Source organism: Chaetodon auriga, chromosome 19 (genome assembly GCF_051107435.1).
Source record: "Chaetodon auriga isolate fChaAug3 chromosome 19, fChaAug3.hap1, whole genome shotgun sequence".
Lineage (NCBI taxonomy): Eukaryota > Metazoa > Chordata > Actinopteri > Chaetodontiformes > Chaetodontidae > Chaetodon > Chaetodon auriga.
The window spans coordinates 6,592,657-6,610,096 of NC_135092.1; the positions used below are offsets into that span (position 1 = coordinate 6,592,657).

The following is a 17,440-nucleotide window of genomic DNA, read 5'->3' on the forward strand; positions in this document are numbered from 1 at the left end:
ATAGATTTCCTCCTTTTTTCAGGTCAGCGTTGTAAAGTGTTTGTAGAAGCAAAGACACAACACGTAACATGTTTCATCTGGTTTTATTGAAATGATAAGAAGGCTTAGGGAAACCCCAGAGAGAGTCACACAAGACGTAACTGGTTTGTAAAGCAGCAAAGCATCGGTTTCCCATTTAAAGTTGGCCACTGCAGCATCCTATAAGCTTCCTGGGCATGAATCTGTGGCGTTTTCTCCAAAATAAATATTAAAAGAGGCATCTAAACTGAAGGTACAAACAATTTACCTATAAAGTCATAGTTAAACTCGAACAGTACCTTTTTAAAAAGCAGGCTTACAGTAAACTAAAGGAAAGAATATTAAGGCATTGGTTGTATTGCTTTTAGAAACGGTGTTTTTCTTGGCAGTGAGTTTCCCAATGTAGCACACCATGACTGTTTGTTTTCGTCACATTTCACTAGTGAACAGGTTTAATTGTCAACATATAAAATAAATGAGAAAATATGGCTACAGTAAAAGTAATAATAGTGGACTGTATTTAGTATAAAACCTTGCAGGAAGCCTGTGTTAAAGCTGTATTGGTTGGTTCAGAACTGGTGTAAAGGCATCACTGTGGCACGTGAGACAGAGTGAATTAAAAACACAACGTCAGTGACCTGTATCCTTTAAAACCACAACAAAAAGTAAAAAAAGAAACCCCTCTCGTCTTCAGGGTGTTTTGGCAGCTATAAAAGTCTCATGATTGGAGCTCAGTGCTTGCAGCGGGGTTGGGGTCAAAGGTCAGGGCTGATAGTAAGGGAAGGAGGGTCAGCTGAGATCTCACAGGGCCAGCTCGGCCATAGCGCGCTCCAGGGGGTCGCTGGTCCAGTAGTCGTGGTCCCAGCCCAGGAACCAGCCGGTGAAGGTGGGGGGCTCGAAGCCCTGCTTGATCCTGACGATGGGCGTCCTGCGGTCTCTGTTGGCCGGATCTGTCTCGATGTAACGGACCGCTGAGGAAGATCGGGAAAAGCTTGAATTAGAGCTCGTCATAGAGGAAAGCCGAGTGACAAATGCATGATGACATGTCATGATTTCAGCTCTTAAGCGCCACATCCGCTGTACAGATATCTTGATGTTGAGCTTTTTCGGCCCTGATGTTCTTACCAGACGCCATCGCTTCAGTCTTCTCTTCCTCCTGGGACTCATTTCCGATCCAGACGAACACCTAAAAATGGGAAAGTTTTAAGCACATTTCTTTCTTTCACTGTGGTGACTGTGCTCTGAATCCACATTGTACAGCTATCGCATCCAAAGTTCTACCTGCTCCCAGGTGTCGAGGATCATGACGTCATCAGTGGCGAGGTCCTCTTGGGTCATCTCCCCGGGTACCTCCTCAATCTGAGAGGAGGAGAGGGATTTAGTGGAGCTGCACTGACGAACTTTGTGCACAAAGGGCATTCAGAAACTGGCACATTTTATTCAGTGTGATTTCAAGGTTTGGTGCAGTTAAATTACCAAAAAAAAAAAAACCTAAAATATATAAAATAAACTGTGACTTCGGTGGATTATCCAGAGTAACTGGGACATTATTTATTATTATTCTAAGTTTTCAGTGAGAAGGTATTAGCAGTGTTTATCTCCGAGGCTCATTATCTGTAACCAGAAGGCTTTTCTTCTGTGAAACGGTGCTTTAAAACAAGTGCAGCTTCAGCAGAGCTCAAACCAAAGACTCACGATGAAGTTTCCAGTCTTATTGGAGCAGGCGAAGAGTCTGGGTGGATGAGCGTCCATCTTGTCCTTGAGTCTGGTCGAAGTGCGATATTCTGTCTTTCCTCCCAGAGCCTCCCAGAACTGATCTGTGAGGAGGAGTTATTACGTTTAATATTATTAATTTTGAATTACAATGTGTTGAATAGTAATGCCAAAGGTAACTACTGTTAGCATCCTACGTTACACATGATCCACCCTGTGACAAATCCAACATGTTTCTCACGCACAGTTTCCTGTTTTGACGTCAAATATCAGCTTCAGCTCACAGAACTGCCACGATGAATGTTCTGTGGTCTTAAGAAGCCTTCGACTGAGGCCAGCCTTTCAAAGCAGGCTGTGTATAAAACATTGAATCTTTTAGCCCGAGGTTTTATATTTGAATTTGCTCGCACAGAATCCAGTGTCTTCTTCAGCTTTGAAGGCAAATCACAAGATTTCTGATAACATCCAAAGGGGTGATACAATCAAGCCTCCTTTGTTTAAATATAGATGAACACAAGCACTTACTGTGGCTGAAATACAAAAAGACAGCTGTTCAGCTTCACATTTAAGCCCCGTTTTAACAGCTTGACCACAGTTTGTAGCCGACACATTCAACTCTGAGCAGTTAACTGGCGCTGGCTTTCAGTTTGACTCAAAAGCGCACAAACTGAGCAACGTCTTCGCGTTCATCTTGTTTCCTCACCAGTCTCTCCTCCCTCGGGCAGCTCAGAGGCCGACACTCCCAGGATGTCGCACAGCTGCTGAGCTCCCTGCTTCTCCGTGTCACTGGCGCCCACTCCCACCCACTGGAAGGAGCCTCCGGGGGTCACCAGAACAAACGCATCATTGGAGTTCAGCTGGGATGAGGCTGCGTCAAGCTGCATGGACACAGAGGTGAGACAGGTATCAGGCTTTGATACACACACGATACTTGTTTCATGTGATTTGTTGACAGTAAGAAGAATATAGAATATCACCAGACTTCTTCCTCAGGTACAAAGTCAATGACGGATGTTCTCTTACCTCCACAGCTCTGGTGTGTCCTGCAGAGTTGGAGCGCACCTGGAAGAGTCGCGTCTCTGCAGGAGCGGACTGACCTCCTTCTCTGGACGTTCCTCCCTTGTACACCACCATGGGCTTTCCTCCAAAGAGACTCATCAGGTGGGCCGGCTCTTTTCCCTGCACCACCCTCACCTGGTGCACAAACGGCAAAATGAATACTCCAGAACGGCAAAACGGTTGTTACAGTAATTACCTTTGCAAGATTCCTCATGCGCTTTGATGATGTGAATTATCCCAAGGTGGTACAACCAAATCACACCAGACAGCTCCTCCTGTTTTGTGCCTTGTGGTAAATCAGTGAAAATGTCTGCTGCCATCCCGACTACAAACACAAGATGGCAGCACAGAGCTGAGAAGCGTTCAGGTGGTGGGTGTCACGGCTTGTGGAATTAGGAGTGATGACGAAGGTTATGTCTAAATCAGTATTATGGGTCTCTTTGGTCTGCAGCTTGTCTCATAAATATTTATGGCTGTCTCTCATAAACCAGTCGTCACAGCAAATTATGCATGTCGGCCGTTTACAAGAGAATGGAGAAATGATAATTCATCATTGATGAGTTCACAGTCGTACACTTCCAAAGAGCAAACATTCCCAGCACTCCTGACGATTCATTGTCTTGTATACTGATTCTTATTCTTAGATTATCACTGATTTTATACAGAGTTTTGCCAGTTCTATATTTATACATTTCAGTGTTTTGATAGCTGTACCACTCAGGTATTGTGTCAGGACTACTATCAAAAATGATGCCCAGCCCAGGCCAGGTACATTTTCACTTTGACAAACTGTGAAAACAAAAGTTCCATTAGTGAGCGAGCGGGGACACATCTGGAAAAAACACACACACTTGATCCTAATGTAAGTGATGGGGGACAAAATCCACAGTCGTCCTCCTCCTGCGTGAAAACACATTCCGAACTGAAGCCGGCAAATCAAGTGACGGATCTCACCTTTCGGTGCACACACAGGCGCAGAGACATGCTACGGCACACACACGACATGAACAGGAACATGCAAAGTGAGGACACACATGAAATGAATGAATGAGGACTCACATGAGCGCAGAGCCAGGATTCACTCTAAACATCTCAGTTTATGGTTAACACACTGGCGTTCTTTTATGATCTCCACAGTCATTTCTGCACTCCAACATGAGCGCTCGTTGACTAGTTCACTCATGGTAAAGTTGCAGAGTTTGGAAACAGGCCTGCTATGTGCAGCAGACAGAGCTGGCGACGGAGGAGGAGGGAACCTCCCATTAACATCGTCATCGGAATGTCCTGTTTGTGTTTGCTTTCACTGAGAATTCAATTTGACTCATTATCAAGTTAATGAAGTCTTCAAGGAGCCATAAAAGTGAAGTTAACAGCCCCTATCACAAGCAAGATGGTCATATTCATCTGGGATGTGAGAACAGAGGAAAACTGTCATTGCTTCTCTTGTCGCTGGCTCTGGACAAAATCCCATGAGAGTCATTTTAGAAGGGTGAGGAGAGGGGGAGGAAGGGGGAAATACCTGAGTGGTTATAGGAGCACCGACAACCTGAAGACACAGAAAAGGTCGGAAACCAGAGAGGACAGAAGCAGCGGCGGGGAAACCATTGAAGGGAGAGGAGAGAGAGTGAAAGGATGTAAAGGTGACTGCGCTGAGTAAGCCAGAGGAGAGCAAAGGCTTCGTTAAGTAATGAAATGAATAGAAGCTCATGTAAACCAAAAGCCACTACAGGAACAAAGCACTTTACCTGCACAGGACCGCCGCCGAGCTCCTCATCCAGCTGGGCGCCCAGGATCGCCGAGGCCCCGATTTCATCCTGACTGGAGTCCATGCCCTGCCTGGAAAACAATCGAATGCATTGTCAGTCCACTGAATGTAACCAGAGGCACAAGCCGGGGCTTTTAATGGGCTCACTAACCAACTCCATACCCCTCCAATCAGATCTGAAACTGAAGAGATGGATATCTGTGCTCTGTTCTTGGGACAAACTTCAAAGCACGTTTAATGTGAACATGTGATGTTGCCATGAACCTCCAAAATTTGATTTTGGATTCTAATTGCTTTAAAGATTTGACTTTTACAACAAAATCTTGTCTAACTCAGCATGATCTGATGTTAAAATGTTAGCCTCTTGTATTCTCACCACATGTAGATAATGTGTCCCTGACGTCCTCCGTGACGGTAGTTGTAAAGGATGATGTAACTGTCTCCTCCATAGAACTGTCCGTATGTGGACGGATCCACCGGCACCTTGTCGGACCCCTCGATGCGCCAGATCTGCCACGAAATAAATGTTATTTAATATTTTATCCCATTTACTACAAATTATACAGATATTACTTTCTTACATTCCATAATATTCACAGTATAATGTAATGCAGCAGGGAGCGATTTGGTCGTCCAGTTTACATCCTCTCACCTGTTTCTCTCCGCTGCCGTCATCCACCATGCCATGCTGGGCGGCCATGGCGGCGGAGTCGTGCAGGGTGGCGGCGTCGAAGGGCACCTTTTCGATCTTGGCAATGCTGTTGGCGATGTAGGCCACACCCAGGCCCTCTGTCTGATCTTTGTCCCGCCAGTTTTTGAAGAACTGTTTGAAGAGCGGCGTCTCGCCCATCTCCGGCAGGATCTGGACCTGAGTGTGTTTGGGGTAACCCATCTTCTTGATGAACTCATCTGCCGCTTTCATCGCTGCCTTTCGCTCATCCATGTTGGCGTCTTTGCCTGTAAGAAAGAAAAAAGAGAGCTGAGTGCAAGTCAGAATACAGAGTGAGCTTAGCTTAGCTTAGCTTAGCGTAAACACTGAAAGCAGGGGCAAACAGCTAGCCTGTGTCTGTCCAAGTCACCTGGCAGCCTCAAGGTGGCGACAAGACTACAGGAAGGAATAAGAGTGTTTCCCAAAATGATCCTTAAATTCACCGTGAGGTACATGTTGCAGTGAAACCTCTGATAAATGAACGTATGGAGAATTCAAAGCAGCACCCTGCGCTGACCTTTCCAGACGAAGATCTTTCCATCGGAGCCGTGGTCCAGAATGAAGCAGTCGCCGGACTCCAGGGCGCTCTGGGCGAACGGGTTCTCCGCTGCCACCAGCGCGATGGTCATGCCTCCACTGGCATTGGACACCTGCAGGCGGGGACGAAGGAAGGCAACTTTAATGAGTACTTCATAAACTCCAAAGTTGTGTTCCTGCTCCATTTTTACTCTTACTTAACATAATTAACAGTAAAAAAAAGCGTCTTCTTGCAGCAAACACAGATCAGAGTGAAGAAGACCTCTGGGAGATTAGATTTACATTCATTTGTCCTTTCGCAAGGAAAATTGTTTCCACCTTCTGTACGGCCTCAAAAATACCGGACAGAATACATCAATCTTGAGGGATAAACAGGAAGGAGGAAGTGCACAGGAGTCACTGATTATACACCACAGAAAAATGCTTCAAATGCTAATTTGTATCCTGCTTATTGTATTTTTGCATTATTTCTATGTTTGGATTTACAGTAGAAACGATGGTATACATTTTAATTATCCTGCTTCATTAAACAATAAGGTTGCACATAAGGTTTAGTTATTTATTGCAGACATTTTCAAGCAAAGTGACCTATCTTTGAATTGCATGACTATTTTTCTAATGTTGAACTGAACTGAATTTTGACCCGATATTCTACCTACAAACAGATCAAATGATTATTATTTCAAACTGAAATAGAGACTAATAACAAGAGATTCATCACCAGAGATGAGGTGTTTGTCACCTTGTAGAGTTTGGCTCTCTTCCTGTTTGCAGCATCAGCTTTGATGTCGTCAGAGGCTCCAGCGGGCAGATCTGGTTTAGGCCCTAACACCTGAGGACAGAAGCAGCCGTTTTAACACCGAGGTCAGTCTGAGACTTCATTTGTTCTCCGAATTCGCTGATCTCACCTCCAGCATCTTGTCTCTCTCCAACCCCTCGTCACAGACATACACTCGGGCCCTCCCGCTGCGCTCATTGTCACGGATACCCTTAGCAACCTGAGTAGCCTTCAGCTTCTCAAAGCGGTTGCTCTGGGAGCCGCACCACTGGTAAATCTCCTGTGGAGCGAGAAGAGGAGCGGGTTGCAAAGTAGGTGAAGGAACTTACACAGTGACATTTTGTGCTTTATAAAAATGAAGACTGCTTTTCCCATAAAGCTTTGCTCTCACTGCAGGACCAACAATCACATCATGTTACGTGTCTAATATTCCTCTGCTTCATCTCACTCACATCTCCCAGGTCCAGGATGAAGCAGTCTCCCTGGTTGAAGCTGTCCCAGCTGACTGCCACCTCTGAGGCCCGGACAACACGGCGACCTTTGACCTGGAGCACCCGCTGCATGACCACCTCGTTAGTGACGACGTGCTTGAACCCAGATGCCACGCCCCCTTTCTGGAAGGTAATAGTTGCATTTCAAAGTAAAATACTTGCTTTGTCCAAAAAAAAAAAGAAAAAGAAAAAGAAAAAAGTGGCTCCAACCTCAACAAAATTAAATTTTAAAAAGAACAAAAGTATGAATATTGGAAAATCTGGATGTTTGACTGAAAAATAATGGCATCCTAAAAGACTGGATCTTCTATTTTACAGATACTCGCTGAAAAAAATGCAGTTTATGTTTTAAAATATGATGAAATAACAGTAAAATAGCAAAAAAACAGGCAGGAATCATACTTTTCCTTCTAGATTGATATTCTGCAGCCATAAACATGAACTCTTACCATGTATTTGATCCCGGACTTGAAGTAGCCCAGAAAGGTTTTGGACTCGTGACCCTGAACCTCGCGGTACTGGATGGGTTTCCCCCCGAGGAAGTCGTCCATTTGGACTGTAAAGATGGCTGCCGAGCCGCTCTCATCCTGGGTGCAGAAATCACCTGCACAGACATGCTCCATGTTAATCCTGGTCCTTATTTTACCTCAGCGGTCATACCGTACGTCTACCCGGAGAGCCACATTTCGTGTTTGACGAATTCGCTCGCTGAGGATTCAGTGAGCTCGGAGATCGATATGCGGGAGCTGCAGGGGGTCAGATCCCAGCAGATACATTAATACATGCCACACTATTCTATTTCTGGTCAGTAGCTCAGCAGCATGTGTTACATCAGATCCTGTTTATTGGTAAATGCTGTTTCCATGATCAATTAAGCTGACTAAAAGCACATGGAATCAATACAAAAACATAAAAAGACACGACTCAGCGTTCCTGCTTACTTTAAATTTAATCCTAAAAAATGATCCAGTCAGATCCATTTTCTGTCAATACTCCTCCACAAGACTAATCTTAAAGCTGTGGCTGAGGTACGTACATGACAACGTACATGTTACAGTGACGTCCGACAATCATCAGGACATGATTGAAAGGTTAAATATACTGTACTGGGTTCAGAAAATTAACCCAAGATACATGTTTACAGTGGACCGTGGTATATAGACCACTACATCTGTCTCAGGTATCTCAAATCTCAACATGTCTTATAGGTGCAGTGCAGATTCCAGTTTTATCTGACAGTTGTAGTTCCTGGTTACTGTACAGATTCAGACTTTACAGTCAAAACACCACCTTTATTTGTAAAATTTCCACGCTTTACAGTGTATTGTTAAGTCAAATTACCTCTACAATATACAACATCCAAATGCTGTTTAGATGTCAGTGCATCTAATCTACTATATATATAAAATATGTGTGGATTATGAAGTAATGAGAGTAGTTTTAACTTTTGAAAACATTTTGCAGAAAAGATGCAAATGGACTGCATTTATTTAGTGCTTTTCTAGTCTACCGACCCCTCACAGCTCTTTACAGTGTGTGCCACATTCACACAAGCTACTAGGGTTTCAGTATCTCGACCAAGGACACGTCAGCATGCACGCTGAAGGATCCCAGCATTGACCCTCTGATTAATGGACAACTTGCCCTACTACCTGAGCCACAGCCAACCTGTTTAAACTATGTCAATCTCTGAATCCAGAACTTTAAGTTGCTGCTTTTCCTTAAGCAAAGAATCCAATACTAAATCCAGCGATGACAATCTATTTCATTGTGTTTGCCGAATGTTGGCGCAAAACGATCCAGACAAAATCGCTTGCACCGGGAGGTTTTAGATCACTAAAAAATTGTCAGCTGTGAAATTCCACTGTATAAGCTGATAACAAATCACAAAGCACATCAGTCCCACATTCCTGAAGGGAAATAAGGCGCGTCACTGTTTTAGAGGCTGATCTAAGTAAGCAGGATGAGACGCAGCAGAAACATGAAACACAACAGCAGCAGGGGAATAAATGCTGCAACACTGTCAAGTGAAATTACTTTCCAGGAGCACAGATTCACATTGTCGTGTGCTTTGCAAGTCAAACACGCTTGTGGCTGCAATGGAAAACTGATATCAGCTCTTCTATGTTAGGCTACATGTCCATGGAAACAAGACAAATAAAAAAATAGCCAGAAATATTTTAAAACTTTATGTGAATATGTTGGAGTATAAGCCTTTTTCCTCTCATAAGCATCATCATTTGAATATGCTGCCTGCAAACTTTAGTTAATAGGTCTGCCTACTTAGAAATCCTTGTGGTTTTTATTGTTTTCCTGATTTGGAGATCATGTGTACACAGTTTTTATCTTATTTTAAAGCGGATATTCCCTTTACTGCAGCTGTAATAACACACCATAACATCTCACTGCACTCACCCAACCAGAAGTGGAGGTCGTACTGCAGGTTCCCGGAGCGTTGTTTGATGGTGTTGAGGATGAGGTAGGCGTCTCCGGTGTAAAATCCCCCGTACAGCGCCTCAGGAACGGGCACCAGGTCGAAGTTCTCCACCCTCCACACCTGCAGGCCCGGCTTCTGTCCGGCCCGCTCGAACTCTGGGTGGTGCGCTGCCATCCTGCCTGCAGGAAAATCACACCGCTGAGATTTAGTTCTTTTTTACTCTACAGGCTCAAAGACACAGGAGTGTTCCTGTGGCAGCAAGCTCCAGACCAGTGGTGAAATACTGCAGTCATAGAGCTTTGTAATAACTTTTTAAAAGTGAGCGTGTGTTTGCTGTGGAAAACATAAAGCCACTCCCTTTGAGGCTGAGCTGTTGCCATGGATAGAAAGATAAAGTTTAGGGTTATAGTTAGACATTATGTACAGCAGGGTGAGTCACTGGTGCTCTGTGAGCAGGGTATTTCCTCCAGTGAGCAGGAAGAGGAAGTCCTGGCAGTTATGACTCAGGCATTGTCATAACTGTCAGTGATGGTGGCAAAAGAAGCTCTGTCTATAATTACACAGAGGAAAAGACTGCTGTATGATGAGACATTTTTGTTCCACAATCTATCATAAATATATGCACATAGCCACAAGTATCCAAACACTAGGGGTGGGAGACATGGAGAAAACTGACACATTTTGTCTTGTCTTTATAGAAAGAAGCACCTTCACTTGCATTTGTCTACAAAGCCTGAAGGACTTGAAACTTAACTCTGACTTGCAGCTCTGTTAAATACCTGACAAACAAGGTATGCCATAAAACAGCCCTGCTCATTGCCAGGCCTGACCTAATACGACCAGAGCTATTAAAAAGTTCTTCACTGATTTAGTATTACACTTCCATCAAGTTCTCTTGTGAGAGCTACACAATAACGTACAAAATTACATTGACAGATAAAACTGAACTGCACCTTTAAAGGGATGGAAACCTCATTTAAAAAAAAAAAGAAGCAAATTCACAAAACCTCTACCAGTTTATAAATCTCTGTGGTCTCACAGTACCTAACGTCCTATAATGGAGCCTTAATGGAAACATCAGCAGTCACACACTGGTCCAATCACAAGCACATTCACAAATACTCACACCCCAACATTCACGCACACATGCCATACCCTTCAGCCATATCTGAGAGCATACAAAACATGTGGGGCCCAATCAAGGGTTTCAAGTAGGTGTCTGTGCTGCATTGGATTACAACCGGCTGGCCTCTCAGTAGCATGAGTGGATGTTTGAGATTTTTAATGATGGGAGTTGGGCATCCTGTTAATGTCTTTGTTGTGGGTGTCTGGAAACTGCTTGTAGAACAGTTTATGAATGAACAACAAGGAAATCAACTGATTGTGTTGTTTGGGGCATGTTTCGGATGTCTATCTTAGACAATTTCAAAGAACTGATTATTTGGAGTCCGGCCTGCATAAACATGAAGGTGCTGGGTCCAAAATCAAAGATAAAGGAACTGACAAGTTTTACTTACTCCAAGTACAATGTTGACGTAAAATGTTAGAAAGTACTTAATTTGCTACATTACACTTCAACTCTACAACAGCTGCATACTGTGTGTAAATAAGCAACTGTAAATACCTGCTTGTGATGGTATGTCAGTGTCATGCTTACAACGTGCCAAATGGCCACAAAATCGGCTATTACAGGTTCGAATCCCAGTTTATTACAGCTTATTTTCTGTGTTTTGTCTTCTTCCACATCTCGCCATATGTAGCAATGTTTCTTTTTTTTATGTGGGTCATACATTTGTTGCTAGCACTTGCAGGACTTTTGCTTGCAATGTGTAATTTCTGCATGGCGGAATTGCTGCTTTTATTTAAGTGGTTAGATCTGAATGTTTGCAATGTCTGATTGCACAGTCCACACTGTGAGGCAATCATTTTCCTCAAATATGCAAAAATGAGATGTGTTGTCTGAAACTTTGCAGCAGATGCTGGCCCACACTCATGTCACAACACGCATTAATTACTCCAAAAAACACCAGAGAGTGAAAACAAGTTATCTGAAGTGAAGCAGTGTTCTCAAATTAGAACCTGACCTCTCTGAAAAGGTCTTCTGTGACACTTTCATGATGCATTTCTTCCTATTTTTACTCATTTATTTAAATGGAAATGTGCTTATCAGACATTCAAACCGTCAACATTCCTGACTGTAAAGAGCTGTTGATGAAGCTAAAGTTCAGGTATTACAAAGAAAATTAAAAACCAGAGGTCATGTAGTTCAAAATGGACACAGAGTCCAGTTTTCCACAGGAATGCTGCTTGGACCAGCTGCCTGTCAATTTGCATGACTAACCGTCCAAACTGGAGCAAGAATGGCCCACTCTGCTAGGCTGCCGTCTGCCCACAAACATGGCAGGAATCTGCTCCTGACCCTGGAAGAGGGAAGTGGCTCAGAATTCATGTAACCAGGCCAACAAATGTGGGGTTCCTTTTTCCCCCCATCTCTGCTCTCCTCTTATGCAACAGCCAGACTCACTGCACAGTATTATGTAGCTTTGGAATGTTTCAGTATGGAAAAGCATGTGGAATAACCATTTTCAGTCACCTTTCCCGATTTTTGAAAGGGTCAGGTCGGCACAAGATGAGTTATTTGGATAGGTACTGCGGAACAGAGAGCTAACCCAGACTTCACATGAAAATGGACATAGTCAAAACAGGGAAAATGTAGCCAAAACAGCTGGGCATCCTGGAGTCACACAAGGTCCTGCAGCATCCGAGCTACCACAACACTGCAGCGCATGCTTCCATGTTTGGCTGGACAGAGAGAAACTGAGGCTGCTGCTCATCCACTGGGGCCATAATAGCTTGAGAATGTGGAAAGCTGAATTTTCCTACAGTCGCTTTAAAGTAGCCTGGTGGAGTTTCCAGTCTGGAGATGCTTGAAGGCCATAAAAGTCAGACAGCAAATCTGCAGCGTCTGTGGTCATACAGGAAGATTTAACTCATGTGTGTCATATGCTGTGGAGATTTTTATTTAATAGCAGCAGTAACTAAGAAACAGTTTTTGATGTGGATTGTCTGGCTTATAACGTGATCTGGCACTGATAATGATTTTAGATGAGTGCATCACTTTTTATGTAAACCTCAGCCCTTCTGTCTTTATCAATGAACAATCAGCAAGAGTTCATATGGGATCAGCTCAGCTCATGTGCAAGTTTTGGCAACCAGCAACTCTAAAGCTAATCAGCATGTTGTATCGTGTTTGTTTGATCCATACAGAGACAGTAATAAAAGAACGCCAATTTTACCAGGTTTCAAAGGAAGTTGTAGGCCTTTCAGTGCCTGGCACGGACACTGGCATGGAGTCTTATCATCGCAGTCAAGTTGCCAGTGCTCCATAAGTAGTATCAACATGTACCGCCCTCTAAAACCACATACTGCTTTCATATTTCTGTTGCAGAAACAAACACAACGCAACCTTGCTGGTAGGCTTATTGTTCATCTCTGGACTGAGCCAGGCTAGCAGTTTCCCTCTGCCCCCAGTCTTTCCGCTCAGCTAGGCTAATCACCCCCCGTCGCCAGCTCCGCATTGAACGCACAGACATGAGAGTGGTTTTCATCCTCTAATCTCACACTTGAGACATCGCTGACATTTGGTCACAACATGAACACAAACATTGAAAAGGCTAAAATGTTTCTAAATGAGGTAGCTACCACATCCTCCTGACTGCTACTTCCTAAATATCTGGGGAACCATCTGAAAAAACTGCGGTGAGAGAAAACAATAACTGTATGTCCCAAAGTTAATAAATCAGTAACTTCTGCTTGAGTTGATATACAGCCGTTCAGTAACTTAAACTGACACACCCAGCAGTGTGAAAACTGCTCGCATGCAGAGATCTAAGCTGAGCGCAGGGATCCTCATTAACGCTGAGAAATGAACTTTAATTTGAAACCAGGTCTGAGAAGGTAGCGAAGGCCATTTTGACGACTAAACCTGCGGTCATGTTGGGAGCAACAGGGAAACTTGTCGCTTCGGCTTTCACTTCGTAGCTGCACTTGAAGTAAAGTTTGCCAATGCATTCAGTCCCCATGACAAACGTTCAAAAACACACTGCATGCGTAGCTTTCTGACTGCCTGAAAATAGAGCTGCTTTAAAAAATATATATATCCCGAAAAGTTGACTTGTTCAAGAAGTCTTTTCATCCGACAGCAGGCGAACACCTTCACTCTGAAACATTTCAACCATTGAAAATATCACTTTTGTGCCACTTCTCATCCCGAAGATCTTTGTTTCTGTGGCACTAAATAAATATGACTGCCTTTGACTGTGATCTTCTCCTCTCATGGAGAGAAATGTTCTGTCTGTCTCTGCACATCAAAGCCGTTTTATCCCACAGCCAGATACTTGTACCGTCTGTGACTTAATAAAGCAAACATCAGAGGGGATACACAGCATCTGAATCACCTCACACTTTGAAAAATCAAAGCCGGCATTAAAAAAAAATGTAACAACAACTCTGACAAAAGCTGGATAAGAACAAATCTAACAGGAATGAGGGAGAGGGTTAGAGAATGGAGTCTAAGACACACTGAGATTTAGTTTTTAGAATATTTCGGTGCAAAGTTTTGTTGGACGAAACATTAGCCATTAACAGTTTCTGGCAGCTCCACGTTGGATGAAGTGACTCATGGAGGGGTAAGTTGTTTGACTCAACACACACACAGCTACAAGCTTAAATAGAACACGTCACGTGACGTGACCAGTGGTTAGGGCTCCTTCACAGGCATGCTGGGAAAAGCAGATGGTGTCTGCAGGCCACCACACAGCTCTGCAGACCCGGAGGTATCCGTCGAGTTTCTGCCCCTTCACTGCAGGCTCTTTGTCCCCCCCGTCCCCTCCAAATAAACGCGAGTGAGACCATCATTCCAACCTCCCAAGTTATTTGCTCCCCTCCCCCACGCTTCACCAGCCTCTCTTTTGTGTCTGCCGTCACTCGAGGCCTGCGTGAAAACTCAAAACTTGATCCACCGTGCAGATAGCAACACTGGATTCATATGCTCGGAAAGCCCTTGTGATTTGTCTGCTGAGTCCCACTTCAAAAACAAACCCATAATAATTTCATCTGTGAAGTCTTTCTGGACTTCTGTCCTGTGTGTCTCCCAAAAAAGACATTCCTCCTTCACTAAGAGGGATTCTTGATGACTCATTTTCTCCGTGCATGCCGCTCTCTGCCTCTCGAGGGCTGTGCAGCTGCCCTCCAGCTTGCTCAGGACAGATAACGCTGCACAGACCCTTCAATTGCTGCTCTGCTTCCCTTTTATCTGTTTACACAGCGGAAGACAAAGACAATCAAAATGGCTCCTCGTGACTGTGTAAATAACCACCCTGAAATATGAGTGCTTATTAAAGGTTATGAGAGGGTTGTTTCAGGAGCAATCTACCTGAAAGCAGTTTACTCCGTATCCAGTTCTGTTTGCTGAATTAATCATATTAAGCCTATAAACACATATTTCTAATAACGTGGCCTCTTGCTTGATTAACGTTGTTAATGCAATACAATCTTATACAGAGCAACGCATGCGTGTAACGTGTGATTTAACTTCAATGCCTGCAGATAATGACCTCAATGCAAAGCAGCTGGAGGGCACAATGTGTGTTTTGAGTGAGAGGTGTGGCCTTTTTTTCCCCTCAACTGGAATAACACAGACTGCATTGAAGTCAATGGGAAACCAGCCCACTTCTCTCCCGAATTACAACATCAGTAAATAGTTTCTACAGCAACTTCTAGTGTCGGTTGCTTACTGTCTCATGTGGAAGATAGTATGGCTTAAAAAAGGGCATGTTTGAGGTGTTTTGTGAATGCCCCACCCAACCACGACTCCCTGAACTGACCAAAAAAATGATTCATGAGTGTTTTCTGCTCTGACACCATGATGGTTGAGGTCTGGCTAAGTTTTGAAAACTAAAATGTCTTGAGTCATGTCAGGAGAAGGTTGCCTTCATTGTTAGAAGAAACCAACATTGTCACACACTTCTTTGTAAGCACTGATTTGATGCTCAGCTGTCTAAGTTAGTTTCACATGCTAGTATGGTTCGGAACTGTTTTCCACTAAAATACACTGACTTCAGTACTGAAACACTGGTTACAGGTAACACAGATGGCCCCAGTTTTAATCCAGGCATTTTCTAAACTGCAAATCACCAAATTAGTGTTTACTGCATCTGTATGACAAACCATCAACCCAGGTCTCCTCCCTTACACTTCTTGTGGCAGTATAACAATGTCACACCACCTCCACTTTTGCTGCTGAGAGAGAGCATGGAGGACAGTCATTACATGACCGTATAACCGCAAAAGGCTGCTTGTCAGGGGACATAAATACAACCTATGTTCACAATTAAGTCGTTTATAGACCTATGCTGTCATTTTTCGTGTGAGCGCAGTCACAGTCCTGGCTGCGGCGGCTCACATGCATTACAGTGAGCACAATGTCCCCTTAGAAAACTTTTGGTGACATCACACACTGTGTTAAAAGCACACCAGTAATGTGTTAAACTATGTTGACTTTCCTTTCTTTTTTCCCCCCACAGCTGACATAGAATCATGCGCAGCAGTTCAGCTGTCCTGCCCCCCCCCACCCCACCCACCCACACACACACACACACACACACACACACACACACACACACACACAGAGACAAAGACTCTGAAGAGGGGTATATGCAGTCGGTGGGTTCAGGCATCCTGTAATCTCCTCCATCGAACAGCTGAGCGTGGACCTGACACAGCGCTTTCTGATTGGCTAACAAAGGTCTGTCTTTATCCCTTCCTCATGCACACACACAAGCAGCATAAGCACCACACTGTCTGACACACTCACCTCTGGGTTGCTGTAACAAACCACTCAGGATGTTGTGACTAACTTCCTCAGTGAACAGACCCACTGATTGGTTGAGTGTTTCTATGGCGACCACAGATTGTCTTCAAATAGAGACGAGCAGCTGCTGAGGAAATTCTCGCAGTTTTGAAGTGAGATGTTCCAAACCAATTACTTGACTTGTCTTCTCTTCTAATGCTTGACTGCGCGCAGCGTGTTAACTGCTGCTTTGGGTTTGGTGTCACATCATGGCAGCCTGAAGTCACGTCAAACAGCTGAGGAAGAATGTGACCAAGCCTGTGGCCAATTTAAGTGGAACCACACAGCATTTTCTCTCATCATTTTCACTGCTTCTCCATATAAGGCAGCAGCCGCGCTGCGCTGAGTAAAACTTCCTTGAATTGGCTCTAAAACATAACTTTAGTTGGGTTGGATCAGGTGAACCATATTAAAATGCAGAAAAAAGCTAAATAGGGTGACCCCTGTACACTTTCTTCCCAGCATGTCAAACCTTTGTTCCTGTCTACGTGGAATATAACGGTGAACTCCACTGCAGCCCCCACTGAGGCTCCTGACGAGCAATCTGTGCTGCAGGCTGGAGGTAACGGTGCCACAGAAGGAAGAGGGATTCAACGTACCTGAACGCGTAGGTTGTGGTCGGGGACGGACGAGAGGGACTGATGTGGACCTGACTGAGCCGCGGTGATTGCTTCAAGCTGCAGGGCGAGCAGAAAGGCGTCGAGTCGGCGGAGCGGCGGAGGGCAGAGCGGCTGTTTATGCTTCTGGTCCGGGACACTCCCCGTTATGACACTCCCATGGCCCGGCTGCTGCTGCGGCACGCATGGGCGCGCACACGCACTCCGATGTCTGTATCAATCTGTCTCACCAGATGTCTATCTATCTATCTATCTATCTATCTATACAATAACTACTGAGAAGCTTTTACTGTAAAGATTCTGTTTTAAGACCGTGTAATAAAGGTGAGCGTTTTGCTTTAATTGCTTTAATAAAATAGTTAAGTACATTTAACATGCATACATTAATATTGCTTCAATAGTTAAA

The 17,440-nt window shown here is 44.2% G+C and overlaps 1 protein-coding gene across 2 annotated transcripts; it reads right to left on the reverse strand.

The window, feature by feature from the left end:
• Positions 1-64: 64 nt before the first annotated feature.
• On the reverse strand, positions 65-17,240 carry gsna (gelsolin a). Of its 2 annotated transcripts, XM_076757652.1 has the most exons (17): positions 17,017-17,240; positions 9,486-9,686; positions 7,520-7,674; positions 7,032-7,193; positions 6,710-6,859; positions 6,544-6,633; positions 5,782-5,914; positions 5,208-5,512; positions 4,932-5,065; positions 4,536-4,626; positions 4,310-4,336; positions 2,755-2,925; positions 2,435-2,609; positions 1,714-1,835; positions 1,300-1,377; positions 1,144-1,204; positions 65-989 (listed from the first exon to the last, which is right to left on the reverse strand). In XM_076757652.1, exons 2-17 carry the CDS (start codon positions 9,679-9,681, stop codon positions 820-822), a joined length of 2,220 nt encoding a protein of 739 aa, XP_076613767.1. In that variant the 5' UTR covers positions 9,682-9,686; positions 17,017-17,240; the 3' UTR covers positions 65-819. The 2 variants fall into 2 exon arrangements, with proteins under 2 accessions (XP_076613767.1, XP_076613768.1); XM_076757653.1 differs by lacking the exon at positions 4,310-4,336 and having other exon boundaries at positions 17,017-17,184.
• Between the last annotated feature and the right edge of the window lie 200 nt (positions 17,241-17,440).

Coding starts and splice junctions, on each gene's coding strand:
- gsna (XM_076757652.1), bottom strand. CDS start 9,681: ATGGCAGCGCACCACCCAGAGTTCGAGCGGGCCGGACAGAAGCCGGGC. Junction 2,926..4,309: donor GTGCTCCTATAACCACTCAG/GTATTTCCCCCT, acceptor TTTGTGCACCAG/GTGAGGGTGGTGCAGGGAAA. Junction 2,610..2,754: donor GACACACCAGAGCTGTGGAG/GTAAGAGAACAT, acceptor GTGTCCATGCAG/CTTGACGCAGCCTCATCCCA.